This window comes from Aythya marila (genome assembly GCF_965140915.1).
Source record: "Aythya marila genome assembly, chromosome: 1".
NCBI classification, from domain to species: Eukaryota; Metazoa; Chordata; class Aves; order Anseriformes; family Anatidae; genus Aythya; species Aythya marila.
Genome location: NC_139042.1, coordinates 40,713,844 through 40,732,814, shown reverse-complemented (window position 1 = coordinate 40,732,814; position 18,971 = coordinate 40,713,844). Strand labels below are relative to the sequence as shown.

At 34.7% G+C, this 18,971-nt stretch overlaps 1 protein-coding gene across 2 annotated transcripts in view; it reads left to right on the top strand.

The window, feature by feature from the left end:
* KLHL1 (kelch like family member 1) overlaps positions 1-18,971 on the top strand; it is a gene marked incomplete at both ends in the record, with an annotated part of 232,836 nt that overhangs the window by 163,101 nt on the left and 50,764 nt on the right. For both annotated transcript variants that reach the window (XM_082753437.1, XM_082753436.1), the window contains one exon: positions 1,344-1,530. In XM_082753437.1, the coding sequence (XP_082609563.1) occupies positions 1,344-1,530 (187 nt within the window). The remainder of the gene's footprint in view (positions 1-1,343; positions 1,531-18,971) is intronic.

Sequence of the window (18,971 nt, the reverse complement as noted above, 5' to 3'; positions counted from 1 at the left end):
CTCTAGTCCAAACTCCTGCTTAGAGTCAGCTATGAGTCTAGGCCAGGTTGCTTACCTCAATGGGATCTTGAAAATTTCAAGGGTGATTGTTCTGGTTTCATCTGGAATAGAGTTAATTTTCTTCAGAGTGGCTGGTATGTGCTATGTTTTTGATTTAGGAGAATAACACACTGATAGTACACTGATATTTTAGTTGTCGCAGAGTAATGCTTACACTCTTCCAAAGACTTTTCAGTTTCTTACACTGTCCGGTGAGGAGGCTGGGGATGCACAAGGAGCTGGGAGGGGGCAGAGCCAGGACAGCTAACCAAACTGGCCAAAGGGGTATTCCATACCTCATGGTGTCATGTGAGGCAATAAAACTGGGAGAGGGTAGGACCACTGCTCTGGGACTGGCTGGGCATCGATTGGTAGATAGTGAGTAATTTCATTGTTCATCACTTCTTTTTATGTTTATATGTATATAGTTATTATTATTTTCCCTTCCAGTTCTCTCCCCCATCTCACTTGGGGCGGGAGGTGGGGGGTGGCTGGCAGGTAGGGAGTGATCAAATGGCTGTGCAGTGTTTAGCTGCCTGAAGGGAGAAACTGCAACAGTGATGCAAAGCATTTCAAATGCTACTAGGTATGTCCATACAGGCAAGTAAATTCAACATTTAACATTTACAATTTCTTGGAAATATAGTAGAATGTTCTTTCAGCTGTATTCAGTAACTACGCTACTAATAGCTAGTAACTATAGTAACTATAGTAATTATACTACTAATAGCTTTTACACCAATTACAAAGATGTTCACGTGATCTGGATTATTAATCCTTATTTTTTCCAATAATGCAGCAAATCAATAAATGAAAAACTTACACTAGCATTGTGTTTGTTTGATTGTGATTTTTATTTTATTTTATTTTATTAGAGATAAGGGATGTTCCTGGAAAGTAAAATACATAAAATACTGTATAATGGTGTTATATGACTGCACGTTCAGGATGCTTACAAAGAGATGCCTCCTGGATCCTATCAAATCCAGAAATGTTGGAAACCATTAAAATAAGTAAGGCTGTAGCCTACAAAAGAATACTTAATTTTCTTCAGTGGCTTCAGTAAGAGACAGATTGTAGTCTTGAGGGATGGTGAAATAATCTAAAAGTTGCTTGGAGTCTTTTCAAAATCAATTAAATATTTACTTTCCTGGCCCTCTTCCTGCAAAAAGGATCCTGCAAAAGGCCTGTATTCCACACTGAAGTCATAAATTTATGACATCAGTTTTGTGGTATCTTATTGAATAGTATTGCTTTCCTAGGAATATGACAACATTTTTTATTGATAATCTTGTCATTCACAGATACTGGCTGACCTAGAAAACCATGCACTTTTTAAGGATGACCTAGAATGCCAGAAGCTTATTCTGGAAGCCATGAAATACCATCTTTTACCAGAGAGAAGAACTCTCATGCAAAGTCCAAGAACTAAACCTAGAAAATCTACAGTTGGCACACTTTATGCTGTTGGAGGAATGGATAACAACAAAGGTATTAAAGGATATCCATTTATAAACATATTTTGTATTTTCTTCATTAGAAAATAATGAATATTGAATAGGGATGAATATGTAAGTCAATCAAGAATTGCTGCCAAGACCCAAGTCTATCCAGAAAAGCTGCCAAGACTTTTGGTCCAAATAAACTCCAATGATATTCTAAGAAAAATGTAATGCTGTTAGAGAACAGAAACTGAGATTTGAGTTCATTCTTTGTTCAAAATTATTAAGATTTCCAGGAAGAATTTATACAAAGTATCTCTATTGAGATTAAATTACTTTGTTTTAGCTTTCTAGAAATTCTGTTTCATTTATAAGTCAAATGTGCAGGCACCTTTTCTAATCAATAAAAAAAGCAGTTTTATGTACAGTGTATTCCATCATTAAATAGTTGTCTGAAGTCTTTTGGATGAGTCATGCTCTTCTGATGCCAAAAAAATATTTCTTTAGAAAAAAAAATCCAGACAACTAGCTTTAGTAGATTATAACTTTCTCAACAGCTAAAGGAGGGTGGAATTATCCCATTTTACTGGTTTAAAAGGTAGGAAGCAATAGAAATATTATCAAGGTATTTTGTCTTTATTTATTGTGAATTGGAATTATGATGATGTGCTTTTATATCTGGCAAAGAAATCCAATTCACTGATTTATTAAATAAAATATTTGTAATAAAAAATCTATATATAAACATATATAAACAAGCCTATGTATTTGTAAAGGTTCTCATTATTAGCTTTCCTTGAAATTTACTAACAATTCCACAGTATCTTACATTTGTTGTCAATATTCAGACTGAATAATATGACTTCAGAAGCATAAATTCTAATCTAAAATAGTGTTCTCAAAAAATGGGAAAGATGTACGACGTCTCTGCTTGTGTGTAAAAGAAATGTTGGGAGAATAGAAAAATGTTGAGAAAAGAACTAATACTTCCATATATACATACTATATCCACAGATTATTTTTGACCTTTAAACATTTATAAATGTTTGTGCAGCTATGCATGCCTTTGTTAGGCATGCCTTTAGATCAAAAAATGCCTGAAATACAATTTTCCTCTTATTTAGGACAAATGGCTGTGAACACCTTAAGTATTCAGGTACTGTCAGGTACTGGGAATGACCATAAACCCAGTTTAGGTGCAGCTGTATTTCTTTCCGGTTACAGTACAGATCTGTTTCTGATTCATATAGCAAATCAAATATGAAGATATTTAGGAAGACAGCAAAAGTTTAGCATCCATTACAGAATCACAATCTGTTTTGCAGATTCAGATCAAGCAAGTGACCTGAAGTGGTTTATTTCTGTAGCTGGAGGTGAGAACACAGCACAACAGACGTTCAGACCTCTGTTATGAACTCTGACTTAAAACAGAAGTACTAGGTCTTATATTCATTTACAAAAAAAAAAAAAAGGTTTGAGAAGGGGCCTGATATAGAAGAGCTGCGTCTGCACAGAAGACTTTTAGAGTGGGTGTAATGTGTTTCTGATAGCTCTGCAGCCATGCGGCATCGACTTATATCTGTTCACCTCATTCCTCTCTCGCATGTGATGCTGCCATGTCCATAACTAAATTTTAGGCCCCATGAGCCTTGATTCCCACATCTGTTCAGAAAATCAGAGCACTGGTTGCATATTTTGAAGAATTACTGGGAGTTCATAAAGCACCCCTCTTTATGTCATGATACGAAACTAATGCTGTATTATCTGTCCTCACTGTTTTTTTTTTGTTTGTTTTTTTTCTCTACAACTTTTTCCATTGAAATGCTGACTTGGATTACTATTATTCACAATGATTTATTTTTAATGCTTGCTGGTGTTTGCTACTAAATACAAAACTGTTACATATAAGATGGAGATGAGCTAAGCAAATTAGCAATTTAGTAGCTAGTGTATAAAGCAGTGGGTAAGTGTTGGTATTGTGAAAGTATTTGAAGTTTATATGGCCCATTACGTAAAAAGTAGCATACCATGCTAAAGTAAGTTTGTTTTGAAATCTCTTCTATAATTATTCTCCTTTCCATATAAAAAAGAAGTGATAATTAAACTCCAGCAGACGGTGACTGGAATTGTGCTTGATGTGAAAAGTTAATGCAGCATAGTACTAACTGGATAGAATTAAATGGAGCAAGGTTAGAGAATTTCATAATTTTAAATCCTTAAACTCCCCAAACCTCATTTCAATCTCTGTTTCTACCCACTGTTGTTTACTTTTTCATTTAATTTAAAAGACATATATATATATATAAGAAACTAAGAATAAGATTGTCTCTATGTGGTTACATTAATAGAATGAGATGAATAAGATATAAGCTTCTGACAATATTCCCCTCACCTTACCCATTCATATAGTCATACTAACTCCTGTAATTTGAATTAGCAGAATTTAATCATCTAGTAGTAGACAAAAGCTGTCTACTATATAAAGGAGGATGATAGACTGAAATAAATGAGTAAATTCATGAAGTGATGATTAACAATTTCTGAGAATGGAAAACCACTGACTTTTTACATCAGTCTAGCAATCCCAAATGCAGAACAAAAGCTGTGTAGTAAAACACAATCTTTACAATCTGTGTTGGCTAGTACAATGGAAAATTAAGATGGGGAGAATACACTTCCACAGCAAGAGATCAGTATAAACAATTGGACAGTGTTGTATTGAAGAGAAGAGAAGAAGAAAAGAAGAAAATACTTCAGCTAGAATGTCTTCCATTATACTGGTCATTAACAGAGAGGACAAAGGTGATTTACTGAAACACTGATATTAAATGTGTATCTTTCTTTGATCTTGTGATTAGATACAAAATCTATTAGGAAAATTGCTCTGAGGGTAATAGGTGAAGTGCAACATTAGTCTATATCAAACCATATAGAGGTCCTTTAATTATTATTATTATTATTATTATTATTATTATTTTTAAAGATCTTTGCTTTCACTACAGCAATAACAAAAATGCAAAGTTTTGATTTCTAGTTACTGCTGCTTAAAATTCCATGTTGCATATTTTGTCTTTTCTGTAATAGCTTTCAATAATTTGTAATAATACTTTTTCTTTACAAATGTGTTTCTGCAAATGTTGTTTATTACATATTATCATATATAATATGATAATTATCATAATTACACAGGAATGTAATTTAACATTGTTCTATGAAGTTATTCTTTTTGTTTATCTTCTAAGTTTTTCTGTTGTTTTTGTTGTTGTTTTTAATTGTTATCAAGTTTTTGTCAAGACTCCTCACAACACACTTGCTTGCACCTTATTTATTTTAATTTTAATTTTAATTTTAATTTTTTCATTCACATAGAAGCACACATTAAATACAGAAACAAATACAGAAAGAAATATTGATGTTCTCAATTCTTTAGGAGCCTACTGGAAATACTGTAAATTAAGACAGAAATAGAGAAAGCATTGCATCTTTCCTCTTAGTTCATTCTTGTTGGTTTCTAAAATTTGTGCTTGAGATGCCTATAACTTGAAAATGTATCTTCTTCATGTTCAGATTAGTGCAAATTCATTTTAAAAAAGAAAAAGAGAGAGAGAAAGTAAAATCCATCAAAATTGTTTCATAGCATTTTGCAAGTTTTGGAAATGATTAGAAACCGCTTTGTCATCACATACAAAAATAATTCAACAGTATTTATTAAGCATTCATTTGATATATATAACCATCTTGAGAAAGCATCTTATATTCATCTTAGTTGCATTTTATTCACAATATTCAGTGTAAAGTAACTGAGCTTGATTTTCAGAATATGCCTGTAGGTATTTGTATAATACACAAACAGCAAAATTTACTTAAGAACGCATAGTATTATATTTAAAAAATGGAAAAGAAAAAAAGTCCAATGAGTTCAAAACTAAATTACAGAATATTTCTCTTTGGTATATTTTTAGAAAAGTTTTGTGCAAAGTCACATGTTTGTTAAGTACTAGATGTATGTATTTATACACTGGCTGGTCTGGCTTGACAGTCTGAGTCTGTTCCTTATCACTACAGTCTGTCCTATCTTCTTACTAAATCCTTTCCTAATATTCTATCTACATAATCTTGCTGCCTACCCCAAGTGTCAGCACTGCAAGGGCTCAGTGCCAGCTCCTGATGAGACCTCTCTTTTTGAGTGAAATCTGTCTGGGTGCCCTGCCCTGCGGTGGCAACTGCTGCAGCCAGTGGGGTCTCAGCATCAGCTCCTGGAACAGGTAGGGGTCTTCAGCCTCCAGCCCCAGAGGTGGGAGCACTATGTGTCCCCAAAACTTTAGCAATTTCACAGTAATATTAGTCATATCTCTCTAGTTTGAAGGATTCTACAAGTGTAAAGATCTAGATTAATTCTAGCTACTAGAGTTTGAAGTAGGCTCTCAAGGTAAAGACACATTTTTATGAGACTGACTGACAGAAGATATGGACGACACTGCAAGGCCTTCACAGAAAACATTGATAAGTTTGAGTGTTTTGTTGTTGTTGTTGTTGTTGTATTTTGCGTTGCAGCTTAATTGTATTAATACATTAAGCTTTTTTGAAAGGTGTTCAGCAATAGTGAAGCAGAATATATTTGTAGAGGAATGGTAAATTAATTGCTCCCATGATTGAGGAACATAAATTTGCTGTTATTACTCATGAAATAGGTAGATGTTCATAAAAGATAAAGTGAAAAGTAAGAAATGACCCGTCCCTTTTGCAGTTCATAAAATCATAGAATTATAGAATGGTTTGGGTTGGAAGGAACCCTAAAGATCATCTGGTTCCAACCCGCCCCTCCATGGGCAGGACACCTTCCACTAGACCAGGTTGCTCAAGGCCCCATCCAACCCAGCCTTGAACACCTCCAGGGATGGGCCATCCACAGCTTCTCTGGGCAATGCTCTTTTAGTTTAAAGCCGTTAATCCTTATCCTATCCCTCCACTTCCTGACAAAGAGTCCCTCCCCAGCTTTCCTGTAGAACCCCTTTAGGTACTGGAAGGTCTCCCTGGAGCCTTCTGTTCTTCAGGCTGAACAACCCCAACTCCCTCAGCCGTCTTCACAGGAGATGTGCTCCAGCCCCTTGATCATCTTTGTGGCCCTCCTCTGGACTTGTTCTAATACTTCCCTGTCCATCTTATGCTGGACTATTCCAATTCTACTAAGTTTATCGATAAGATTTTATATGTGGCCTTTCTGATCCTCCAAATAAATATCTTATGCATTTAGTGCTAGTTTGTTTTCACCCAAATGTTTTCTATGAGGACATTTGTTTCATTAAATTGAAGGATCATGTAGTCATAGCCCTGAAGGACCTCAGGAGGGTGATATGGCAAAATAATGATGCCTATGACATTCCAAGCAGCTGTCTACCTAAATCAATTTTAAAGTATTTCCAATGATAACTTCAGCTAGTCCAAAACATAACTATTTGTATTGGCATAAAAAATATCTTACAACAGCTAAGCTGTGCCTTTCAGCCCTTTCTTGCTGCAGTGGAAGTATGATTTAATCCACCTCCTTCCATCAGGCTTTTAATTGCTTTCCCATCAGGCCTTTCTTGCAGTTAATAGAGCCCCAAAAAATCACAGAATGTTAGGGATTGGAAGGGACCTTGAAAGATCGTGTAGTCCAATCCCCCTGCCAGAGCAGGAAAAAGCCACAGAACCCACTCTAGGGCTTTTGCAGTAGTGATTTAACCTGAAAGATTACTTCACACATCTTGCAGAACATACCTGTTTAACATGGTTTAATATTTACCTATCCCTCTTGAGAAATTGAAGTTAATCCTGTAATTCCTGTAGTTCTCAAAAATAACTTTGAAGACCTCAGAGTTCCTCTGCCTTTGCTTTTAACACCAAATGAAAGTGTTTTCTAGGACTAGTCCATCTGAAAATGGCTAATTTATCTAAGTAATTCACATCCAATTATTTCCTTATTTTAAACAGAGGTCCATTCACCAATTATGAGTGAACTATTTTTTGTATTACTTTTCAGGAGGTAGTGTTTTCATAGAGATGTCCCTGTATGTTTTGCCCTGTCAAAGTCTAGATTCATCTAGCGTTTTTTGATATTGAATAAATTTGCTTTTGATGATAATTTTAATTAAACTGATTATTCAGAAAGGAACAGCTGTGATAAAAAAAATATTACATATTCAATAACTAGAGGCTGCAATTCTGTAAATATTTTCCATAGAGCTTCCACTATTGACCAATAAGTGTCACTCAGGAATTATTATAGTAGATCACAGTTTTCTTTCATGCTGTACGAAATTTTTAAATAGTGGTAGTCTGACTTATAGAAAGAGAGAGTTTATTTCTTGAAATTGTATTGTTACTGAGAAAAGGCATCTTTTGACTGTATTGTCTTGAGTTTCATGTCATGACCATTTTCTACAGAGCAGATACAATAAGACCTGAGAATTTGCTGTCTGCAGTTTCCTTGGTGTGTTTTTGATGGTACTAGCTTTTTTCAGGTAGGTGTATCGGCCTCTAAGATGGAAAGTATTACAAGTTGAAAAATTTTAAATTTTTTTTGATGTTAAGAAAATTAATATGCCACTTTATAATTAAAATCAGTAAGGGTGAAAATAGATCAGTAACATTAAAGCACAGTATTCTAATTAAAAATAAATACATTATTGATCTAATGCACACCAAAAAAAAAAAAAAAAGAAAACAACTTATTCTCTTGAACTGATTAACAGCATTAAATCAAGCAAGATTTCATGAAAATCATTTAGAATGTCTTAAGAGGAATTTTGTTAAAGCACTGTGGAATTTTGTATCCGCAGATACAGAAATCTGTAGGAGATAACCATATATGTCAATGTTCTGTAGGAATGTCCTGCAATATGCAGATTGCATCACTAACAGAGTGCCAAGAAAGGCTTTGGTGGTTAACTTTACTGTCATTTTTTTCCTTATATTGATGCCAGAAAAAATAATTTATCTGCAATAAATATGAAGCTTTTGACATCTAAAAATATCTATTAAAAAGTATATTCTGAAAGAATAAGAATCTTACATTTCTTAACTATAGCTTTCATAGTCATGGTAGGGGACCCAGGACCACCAAATTTAAGATTACCATTCCCTGTTTTAAAATGACAGAAAAACAAAAAAAAAAAAAACACTGAAATATTAATTACCCTTCTGAAGCAGTACTTCAGATATTGTATTATTTTGCTCTTCAGAGATACTCCTATTTTATTTATTGAGATATATTTGTGGAAATGCATTGATTATGGAAGAATACACTTAGATATATTGTTAGCATTATTCAACCTCAAAAATCCAAACCATACTCCCACACAGTAACTCTCGTGATTGTTCAGAATGAAGATCTGAATTTACATTTAAAATAAATAAATAAATACAATCAGCTATTAGGTCTTGGACAGACACACAGGCTGAAGGCTTATCTTGCTTAGCATAAAATGCAGCATATCTTTGTACTAAAAGATTGATATTTTTACCTCATTATAGCACTGTCTTCACTAGTAAGGTATAACATGCAAAATATAATCAGAAATTTCATTTTGTCCTTTGGTACTTTCATGCCAATTCAGTAGCTGCTGTTCTGTGTACAGCACTTACAGAAGCAGATATGCATGTAGGAAATCAAGTATTTTTACAGCATATAGGTTTTCAAATTTTCATTGTGGCTTTTGTTAGATAGCCGTATTTGTTTTGTGAGAAGGAGACTTTAGCATAGTAGCCAGTATTCTAAGTAACTACAACATTTAAAACATATCTGGGACCTCCAGAATCATTTTCTTTTCCATGTAGTGCGTATTTTGTGTATTGTATGTCTAGTGTTTGTTTCAGAGGAGATTTGGGTTAGTTGCAATATTTCACTAATTAGATCTTATTTAAATATTTCAGTTTGTGCTACAAAAAGTGTACATTACTGGAGATAAATCTCCATTCTTCAATTTCTGATGTAACTGTATATTTTTCTAATTATTTCTTAGAAGCTTATTGGTTTGATTTTGTGTTCTGTTTGTTATTTTAATGGCCTTTTTTCTCTCATTCTGTTATGACAAATGATGAATGAAGTGTATTTACTTGACTATTCTCTTTCATTTTTTTCACTTAAATTATTTTTCTCCATTTGAATGCTAATATTATTATTTTTAAAATACCACTGAATTATATTACTTTAAAAAATACATATATCTCCTGATGATAGTATATTGTATTGTAAGAACAACTTTGAGGCATATGAAAAAGAAAGATTGGTATAACCAGCTGTTCAATGGACAGTTTTCTCTCTCAGTTTATTTTAGGAACCTTAGTTTATCTGTTGCGTATATTCATATTTTCAGTCATTTTAATATATTCCATTAGCTTATTACTGGATATATGTCTGATAAACTGCCATAGGAATATGGGGTTTAGTTTGATTCACCCAATACCTTGAAACTGAAATAAACTGTTTGAATTCCTAAAAAAAATATATGTGTGTTACATTTAGATGGCAACACAACATTCTGGAGAGAGGAATCATAATTCATTAAGTAATATGATAGCATAATTGTAGAGTGAAGGTGGGGCTTTGTTAATTATTTCACCAGAGGATTATGAACTACATAGGCTAATGACTGATGAGTTAATTAAATGTATAAATCAAACTAAAATTCCCTTCTCATAGAGTTCATGTAAGTATTAACATTACTATTTGCTTCTTTTCACTTCTGTGAATTTCAATGTGTTCCAGAACATTCAGCCTCATAGGCCATTTAACGCTAGAGTACTTTGATTTACATGTGCATTTCTAAATAGAAAAAATCCAGATTGTAAAACCTTCTGCTAGTTTTTTTGGTAGTTATTTTACATCACTTAATTTCTGGCATTTTCTCGGTGTAGTTAACATCTGAAATTGCTAATTCAGCTACAATTTATAATAGAGAGAAGAACCAGAAAAGATCTATTCTTAAGCTCGAAGAACTTCAAATACAAGGAAAGAGTCAAAGTTACCACAGAGAAGTTAACTTTCATCCTTTGATGAAAATGGAAGGTTAGCCAATAGGATGATTGATGTCATAAATAGGGCTTTAAACTAGGAAGGAGTGGGGTGGGAAGTGAAAGAGTGATGCACAGGGCTGCTGAACAAAGGGAGCGGGGTGATGTGGGATCATTATAATAATGACATATATATATTTACTCTAAAAACATAAAAAATACTTTGTACAAGTTATATATATATGGAGTGCTTTAAAACATTCTCTTATGGTATCACTAAAGAGAACAGTAGTGACTGTTCTGTTTCCTGTATATTTTTTTTCCTTACCAATAGCTTCTTGATATCTGCTTCAGTAACCTTTTTAGGTCACATTCTTTCCACTTGAGTAACCATATTTTCAGTTCAAAATGTATTGTTGCAGGTCGCTAGATCAAGTCATCATTTTCCACCTACTCATAGCAGCTTCTCTAAATCTTGAGCAAAATTGTCAGAGTATGCATCAGCAACAGCTTTAATAATAGCAAAATCAGCAGAAAGTCTTACAAGGAAAAAAATAATCTTGTGATGATAAATATAAAAATCCTAACTTTCTTTAAAGTTCTAAATACTGATATTCTATCTATGAGAAAGGAAAAAAGGAATCTTTCTTGTGAAAATGTCTGCACTGAATGCAAAGGATGGTGTTGGCTTTTTTGTTTGTTTTGTTCTGGGGTTGGGTGGTTGGCAACTTCTGTATCAACTTCTGAAGAAATATCCAATTTATATATGCCAACATTTGTGCATTTATACATAACTGAAATGATACCTCAAAAGATTTCACCAAAACTACATCCTGCTTTTAGAAGTTTTCAGATGGTAACTAAAATGAAAAATAGAATTCTGGGTTGTGCAATGGTGTACTGATTTGTAGATGAATGTAAATTTTTGAGATGTAGTAAATTATTCTTACCATCCTTGGATGGGAGAAGCACATACATAAACGAATTGTCAGCAGCAGCTGGATAATCATACAAAACCATCCTGATCCACTACAGTACTTTCATTTCTAGAGTTTTCTTTCTTTGGAGATCTCTTATTATTTCATACAACTTCATTAATTGGGATTTAGAACACCCATGAAAATATGTGCAATATACACAGAGCTAATTTTATCCACTAACCAGCTGGACTACATGTAGAATTAAAAAAAATAAAAAATAAAAAATGTTGAAATGTATCCAGAACATAAAGAAAAATCTTTAACTTATTTGAAATAATTTGTGCTGCCACAATCACAGTATAGCCACAATATTTTTTAACATTCATATAGAAGTTGTTAAATGAGTTCTGTTTCACCTCTGTCTTTTTCATATACTGTCTTCAGTATTACTCACCGAAATAACTCAGGCTTTCTTAGAAATCTGTCCATCTGAAAAATAGGGGTTTGTGCATGTGTCTGTGCTTGTGCAAGAGGAATTGTCTGACTATGTTCATCACAAGATCCTTGATGTTCTGTGCATTTGTTTTTCTTTATTGAAAAGCTTCATATCTTATGACAATGTAATAAATCGTGTCTGTCCAAGTGAAGTAAGCTATAGAAAAATACAGATTTTATGTAATCTCTTGTATTCTTTTAATATAAAAATTATTTTAATTTGAGCCTTTGATTATTTTACTTGTAGCGCGGTATCCCAGATGCTGTGTTTTATAGAAAAATATGCCTTTCCCTGCATAATCAGCACATACACTGCAACCACAAATTATTATTTTTTTCTATATTTAGTGTATTTACATCTTCACATTGAACCTGTATCTCCCATTTCCCCCCAAAAAATATACCATAGTATCATCACAACTGCTTTCTTTGATCCTCCCATAGGAGATTGTATTTTCCAGTTTTCTGAAACATTTAGTCAGAATTTCTTCATTTTAGCTAAAGTAAAAAAAGAAAAAAAAAAAAAAAGTAGTTGTTGACAATCTTTTAAGATTGGAAGATTGGTAAGACTTCTTAATACAGCTTATGTTGATTAGGGTAGACAGTGTTAGCCAACATTTCTCAATTCTTTGAGTTTGCAAAATTTGGAATTTGTTTCAATTAGGTGTTGGTTCTGCATTAATAATGGCAGACAAAAGACTTTATGATCTCAGCTGGGTAGTTATGCTACTAATTTCTGCTCAACACTCTTAGAAACATCTACTACCTGAAACATCTGCCTGAAACATCTTAGAAACATCTAAAGAAACATTTACCTGAATGACTGTCATTCCACTGTGCCACACCAAGGTGATTTAAAATCAGTTGTTTGGTTCTAAATATTGATCTCACCGTAGAAATGGTGAGTGTGAGTGGGAAGAATGTTCCTTCTATCTTTCTGCTAAATGCATCTGTCCAGGAGATACACCATAGTTCCTCCATATGTGGTGGCAAAGAGTGACTCAAGGATGCAATACCACACCACAAAACTAGCCTAATGGCCCTGCAGTGTTATTATTGTTTATGTATGCACTTGTTCAGACTTAATGAAATAATGTGTCACAGACAACTAGATCAGGTTTGGGGTGCTTAAAGTTTTGTTTAGGATCTTGAGCTTGGAAAGCCTATTAAGATCCTTTTATAAGTTACTGCAAGATGAAAAGATTAAAACATGCTACATTTCCATCCATTCTGCCAAAAAGGAGTGGACCATCAAGTGAAATATACACTCAGATATTTATTCCATTTTTGTTTTACCAATCCCAGTAGAACTTAATAAAGCTCAAATATGAGTGAAATATAATTCAGGACCAAGCAGTGAGCTGGGAGCCGTGTTATTTGGCAGTATAGATGCATCCTCTCAATTTATTTTTTCTCAGCTTCTTGCTGAAATCTGACTGGCTGTAAAGACCACAGCAAAGCAATAGTCTTAATAGCCCAAGTCTTAAATACATGTCAGGCACAGAACTTTAAATAAGTCTTTGCTGTTGTAAAAAGTAATCATTCATTGCTTTTCACAGTGTTCCAAAGTACCTTAATCTTTATCATCTTACATTTTTTATATGAAAATATTATCTCTTTTTATTTGTAGGGAAACCCAAGCACAGAGAGGAAAAACAGAATTCCTCAAATGGATGTAGGTATCAAAATGTTAAGAGTTAAAATACTCTTAAAATACATTAACAGCCACAGTAAGTGGCTACTTCATAGAATGGATTTCTAGGTGAAGTGTTTTGCCTCTATTTACAGGACATAGGAGAGTAGTATCTATGAATGGGAACTGTGAACATAAGTATATGTATCAAGATGCTGTCTAGAGCTAGTCAAAAAGGACATTGAAATGTGTTACCTTCTTGTATGATCTAATATCTTTCATCTCAAATACATGTTTCTCACTTATGTATTATTATCCCTCATCTTTTGTTGCTCAATTAAATCTTTGACGCTATCTCTCTGCATACTTGTCTCCCCTGATATCTACTTTCCCTTCTAATGTGCTGTGAAAAATTACAAATAATGTATGTATGAGTTCCATATCCCCCTCCACCCCCCCAAGTCTGGGGCAAAAAACAAAAATGACAAAAAAAAGACAAAATGGCAGAGCATGTAAAGGAACAGATGGGTAGAAAGGTGAGATAGCCATGTAGAACATAGCAAGGTTTCTAATGTGAGGTTTGAATTGGTCTCTTCTCCCAGGGACCAAGTGATATGACAAGAAGAAATTGCCTCAAGATGTGCCAGGGAAGATAGGTTAGATATTAGGAAAAATATTACTGAAAGGGTTGTGTGGCCTAGGGAAGTCACCATCCCTGGATGTCATCAAGAACTCTGTAGATGTAGAACTTAGTGACAAGGTGTAATGGTGGACTTGGCAAGGTTAAAAGTTGGACTAAGTAATCTTAGAGGTCTTTTCCAATCTTTTCCAATCAAGCTGTTTTCTAGAGAACAGTTGCTCTCATCCAGAGCTGACACTGACATTTCTTAGAAAGAACAGTTGTAGAATCTTTTGGCAGCACTGAACAGGTCTCCAAGGACTACCATGGGAATTTATATAAGTGTCTGCATTTGCAGATACTTGCATTTTCATCTTTGAAAGTGCGTTCCTCCCCACCAATGATAGGATGAAATGAATCTATCCTAGTTATCAAACACAGCCAATAAATTGAACAAAGCAAGAAACTTCATCCCTTCAGAGAATACTCCATAATATACTGTATCCAGTGTGGAATGTCACCATCCTATTTTTATTGTGTAAAATAGTCTTCTACCTATTTCTTTGTGTCTTTACTCCTGCTTTGATTCTACTATCACTTTCTTCCAGTCATCTCACCTTCATCTTACTGCGTTTTTATCTTTTTCCATTCCTTTACCAATTAATTTATGTCCACCTAGTTAAATCTAGAAAATAAACATATGATTGCAGAATAAAGAAAAAAAATGCTGTTATGACATACTTTTATATACCTTACTACTTTTGTCTGTCTGGTTTTCATCTTGTACTATATAGTGTTTTTTTGTTTGTTTGTTTTTTTTTTTCCAATTGATTTTTACAGAGCCTAGCACAGTGGGACATATCTGTGAGTAGTTCTTTGTATATTATCACAGTAACAATGATTAATACCATAGTTTTTTTCTGTCCCTGAAATCTACTGTTTAAATCCTGCATTTATTTTTTTTTTATTTACTTAAAAGTAATAAATGTATGACTGTTCACAGTCACACATAATGCACTACCACATCGTTATTAACACAATGAAGTCCTATCAGAGTAAATTCAACTATAAGCTCTTCATTGAGTATTTTGGTTCCCTGCAGCTTCAACACAGTTTAGAATTTCTCTTTTCTCTTAAAAATAGTGTTGAATTTACTTATTCATGTTTCTTCTCCTCTCTGCCGATTTTTTTCCCTCTATTCCTGACAGTTTTCCGTGGCATCTAAAAAAATCGTAACTTCCTGAGGTTGAGGAACAGAGGCTTGATCTAACACCATGAGACCTCCAACAGAACTATCACCTTTATGTGATATTTATATGCGATATATCACATATTTATCACCTTTATGTGATATCTATATGTGATATATCACCTTTATGTGATATATCACCTAAATTATGCCTAGATTATTTAGCTATAGCATGAATAGACCCATATGAAAACACACACACACTTATACATATATATATATATGTATATATTTGTTGTGGTTTAACATAGCAGATAGCTAAGCACCACACAACTCACCCCTTACCCCACCCCCCACAAAAGCCTAGAGGAGAGAGTTGAATGAAAAAATGGTTAAAAAAAAAATCTAGTTTGAGATAAAGACAGTTTAATAGTACAGAAAATAAAGGAAAAATAATAATAATAATGACAAAAGAATGCAGAAAAAAAGTGACGCACGATGTGTTTGCTCACCAGCTCACCACCTACTAACAGATGCCAAGCCAGACGCTGATTTGTGGCAGTTCCCTCCCTAGCCCTGGCCAACTCTCCCTGGTTTTATTGTTGAGCATCAAACCGTATGGTATGGGACATCTCTTTGGCCAGTTTGGATCAGCTGTCCTGATTCTGTCCCCTCCCAGCTCCTCCTTCACCCCCAGCCTCCTCACTGGCAGGGCAGTGTGAGAAGCTAAAAAATCCTTGTCTCCACAGTACAACACCACTCTACAACACCTAAAATCTCTAAAACATTGGTGTGTTTTCAACATTGTTCTCATCCTAAATCCAAAACAGCACTATACCAGCTACTAAGAGGAAAATTATTCAAGCCAAAACCAGGACAATGTTGCTCTGAAAAGCCTAAAAAGAAAAAATATATACCATTAGTTAGACAATTACAGACCATTTATGAGGATTAGACAACTTAAACTCTATTTTGTCTCTGTTTCTGTAATGTTTCCAGTTTCCTTCTTTCTTTCTGATATCTCATATTATATCATAAGTATCATATGATACACATCATATCATAAGGGACTTCATGATATCTCATATCATAAGGGACTCATATCACAAGGGACTGTTTCTCGTATCATAAGGGACTTTCTCATTTCTTCTTTGCCAGTCATATAAATAGTTGATCAGTTTGTAGAGAGCAAGCATTGTAATTGATACGACAACAGAGGCAAGAACATAATTTAGGCTTTTTTTTTAAAATGGCAACATATTTAAAGATAAATGATGGACTAAAATTACATCAACTTTCTACTGACAAGTAGAGAGATGGAACTTGAATGAAAAATTGAAGTACATATAAAGGTTAAGTTTAATGTGACTCATAATTTACTCTTAATTACTTACTGATTACTTCCTGTAAAGATAGATATTCATCATAATCACTTTGACCTGCATAATCACATAAAACATATAATACTTCTGACACCCTAAAGTTCATGGGTTTCCATTATTCAGAATAAATATGGGGAAATGTCTCTCACATTAAAAAGATGCAATATCTCTTATTTTTCTTGAGTCATTACATTGATTTTACTGACGTAAGTATACTTGCAATCTGTGGTTACTGCTCCATTACTCTTTTAAAAGAAAAATAGTGGTTTATGAACATACACTAATTTATTAACCAAAGTTGTTTTTGTTGTTGTTGTTTTGTTTGTTTGTTTTGTGTGTTTGTGTGGTTTTGTTTGTTTGTTTAAGAAAAAGTTATGCTTTCATCCATGCTGACAAAGACTTTGACTTGACATTCTATCATATTCATAAGCTTGTTTTTCACTATTAGTATACCTTCATACCTTCATCCTTTGTGCAATGAGGTTTTGTCACAGTGATCTGCTCTATTATGACAATCAGTTAGGTGGATTGATGAATCACTCCTTTTCTGTCTATTCATCTTGTTTTGATACCTCTAGTCACTCTAGTTTCTCAGGCAGTACACACCAACACGCACTACTAGTTTGGGAAGAAAAAAACGTCGAAGAAAGAAATTGCCTTTATGACATTCTCTTTTAGAAACTCTTATGTTCCCTATTATTATATTATTTAATATAGCTATCTCTAAAGCAGAGGTGTAGACAAATAGTCCTCTATATTTTCTCTATCTTATATACATATGCAAGAACATATACGTGTATATATTTAAAATATATGTATCTGTCTATAAAATATACATAAACATAGGTATGTGTTGATAATTAACTTGAACTCATTCTTCCATTCAAGTTCAAGTTCTCACCTGCCCGCATAAGAAACCTCACCTGATATGAAACAGTAGCAATGCTAGTCACTAATGCTAACTGAAGGATTGGAATGGATTGAAACCTCTTGTTTCTGACATTGCATTTCACCTCACATTTCCTTTCCTGCTCTCAGGCTTTACCATGACAAATGTCCTGTGTTCTACTACAGTGGAGTACACACTGCAGTTCACAAAGTAGTTCTTATTTCTTTGAAACCTTTTCCTGAGAGTAATACAAGAGTACTGCGGAACCTTGCTGGATACAAGAGGCCTGTCTTTACAGCAACTGATGGATGCTGTGGCCATGGTCCAATGCAGCTAATATTAGAGTCTTAGCTAGAAAAATTCATGGCTTAATTCCAGTCTGTAACCTAGATTCCTTTCCTTTAGAAAGAAAGTTTTGTTGAGAAGGCTAAGGGTAAGGAAGAACCTGGTATTCATCTAATTCTTATCCAAGTAGGGGACTGGACCATGAAGAGAAGTGGAAGATATATCAATGTGGATGTGACCAGAGAAACTCTGAGTTTCTAGTGACTCTGGCATCAGGAAAATGACTCTGGCATCAGGAAAAGCATCAGCATCAGGAAAATGATCTGCAGGACAAAGAGTTCAGGATTATGCAGAGAATTTACAGGCTGGGAGAGGAATGGTTGGAGAGCTGCTAGGCAGAGAAGGACCTGGGAGTGATGGTGGATAGTCGGCTGAATATGAGCCAGCAGTGTGCTCAGGTGGCCAAGAAGGCCAACAGCATCCTGGCTTGTATCAGGAACAGTGTGACCAGCAGGGCTAGGGAGGTGATCGTACCCCTGTACTCAGCTCTGGTGAGGCTGCACCTCGAGTACACCTCGAGTACTGTGTTCAGTTTTGGGCCCCTTGCTACAAGAAGGACATGGAGGTGCTTGATCGGGTGCAGAGAAGGGCGACGAAGCTGGTGAGGGGCCTGGAGAACAAGTCCTACGAGGAGCGGCTGAGGGAGCTGGGCTTGTTCAGCCTGGAGAAGAGGAGGCTCAGGGGCGACCTTATTGCTCTCTACAGATACCTTAAAGGAGGCTGTAGTGAGGTGGGGGTTGGCCTGTTCTCCCACGTGCCTGGTGACAGGACGAGGGGGAATGGGCTTAAGTTGAGCCAGGGGAGTTTTAGGTTAGATGTTAGGAAGAACTTCTTCACTGAAAGGGTTGTGAGGCATTGGAATGGGCTGCCCAGGGAAGTGGTGGAGTCAGCATCCCTGGAAGTCTTCAAAAGACGTTTAGATGTAGAGCTTAGGGATATGGTTTAGTGGGGACTGCTAGCGTTAGTTCAGAAGTTGGACTCGATGATCTTGAGGTCTCTGCCAACCTAGAAAATCTGTGATTCT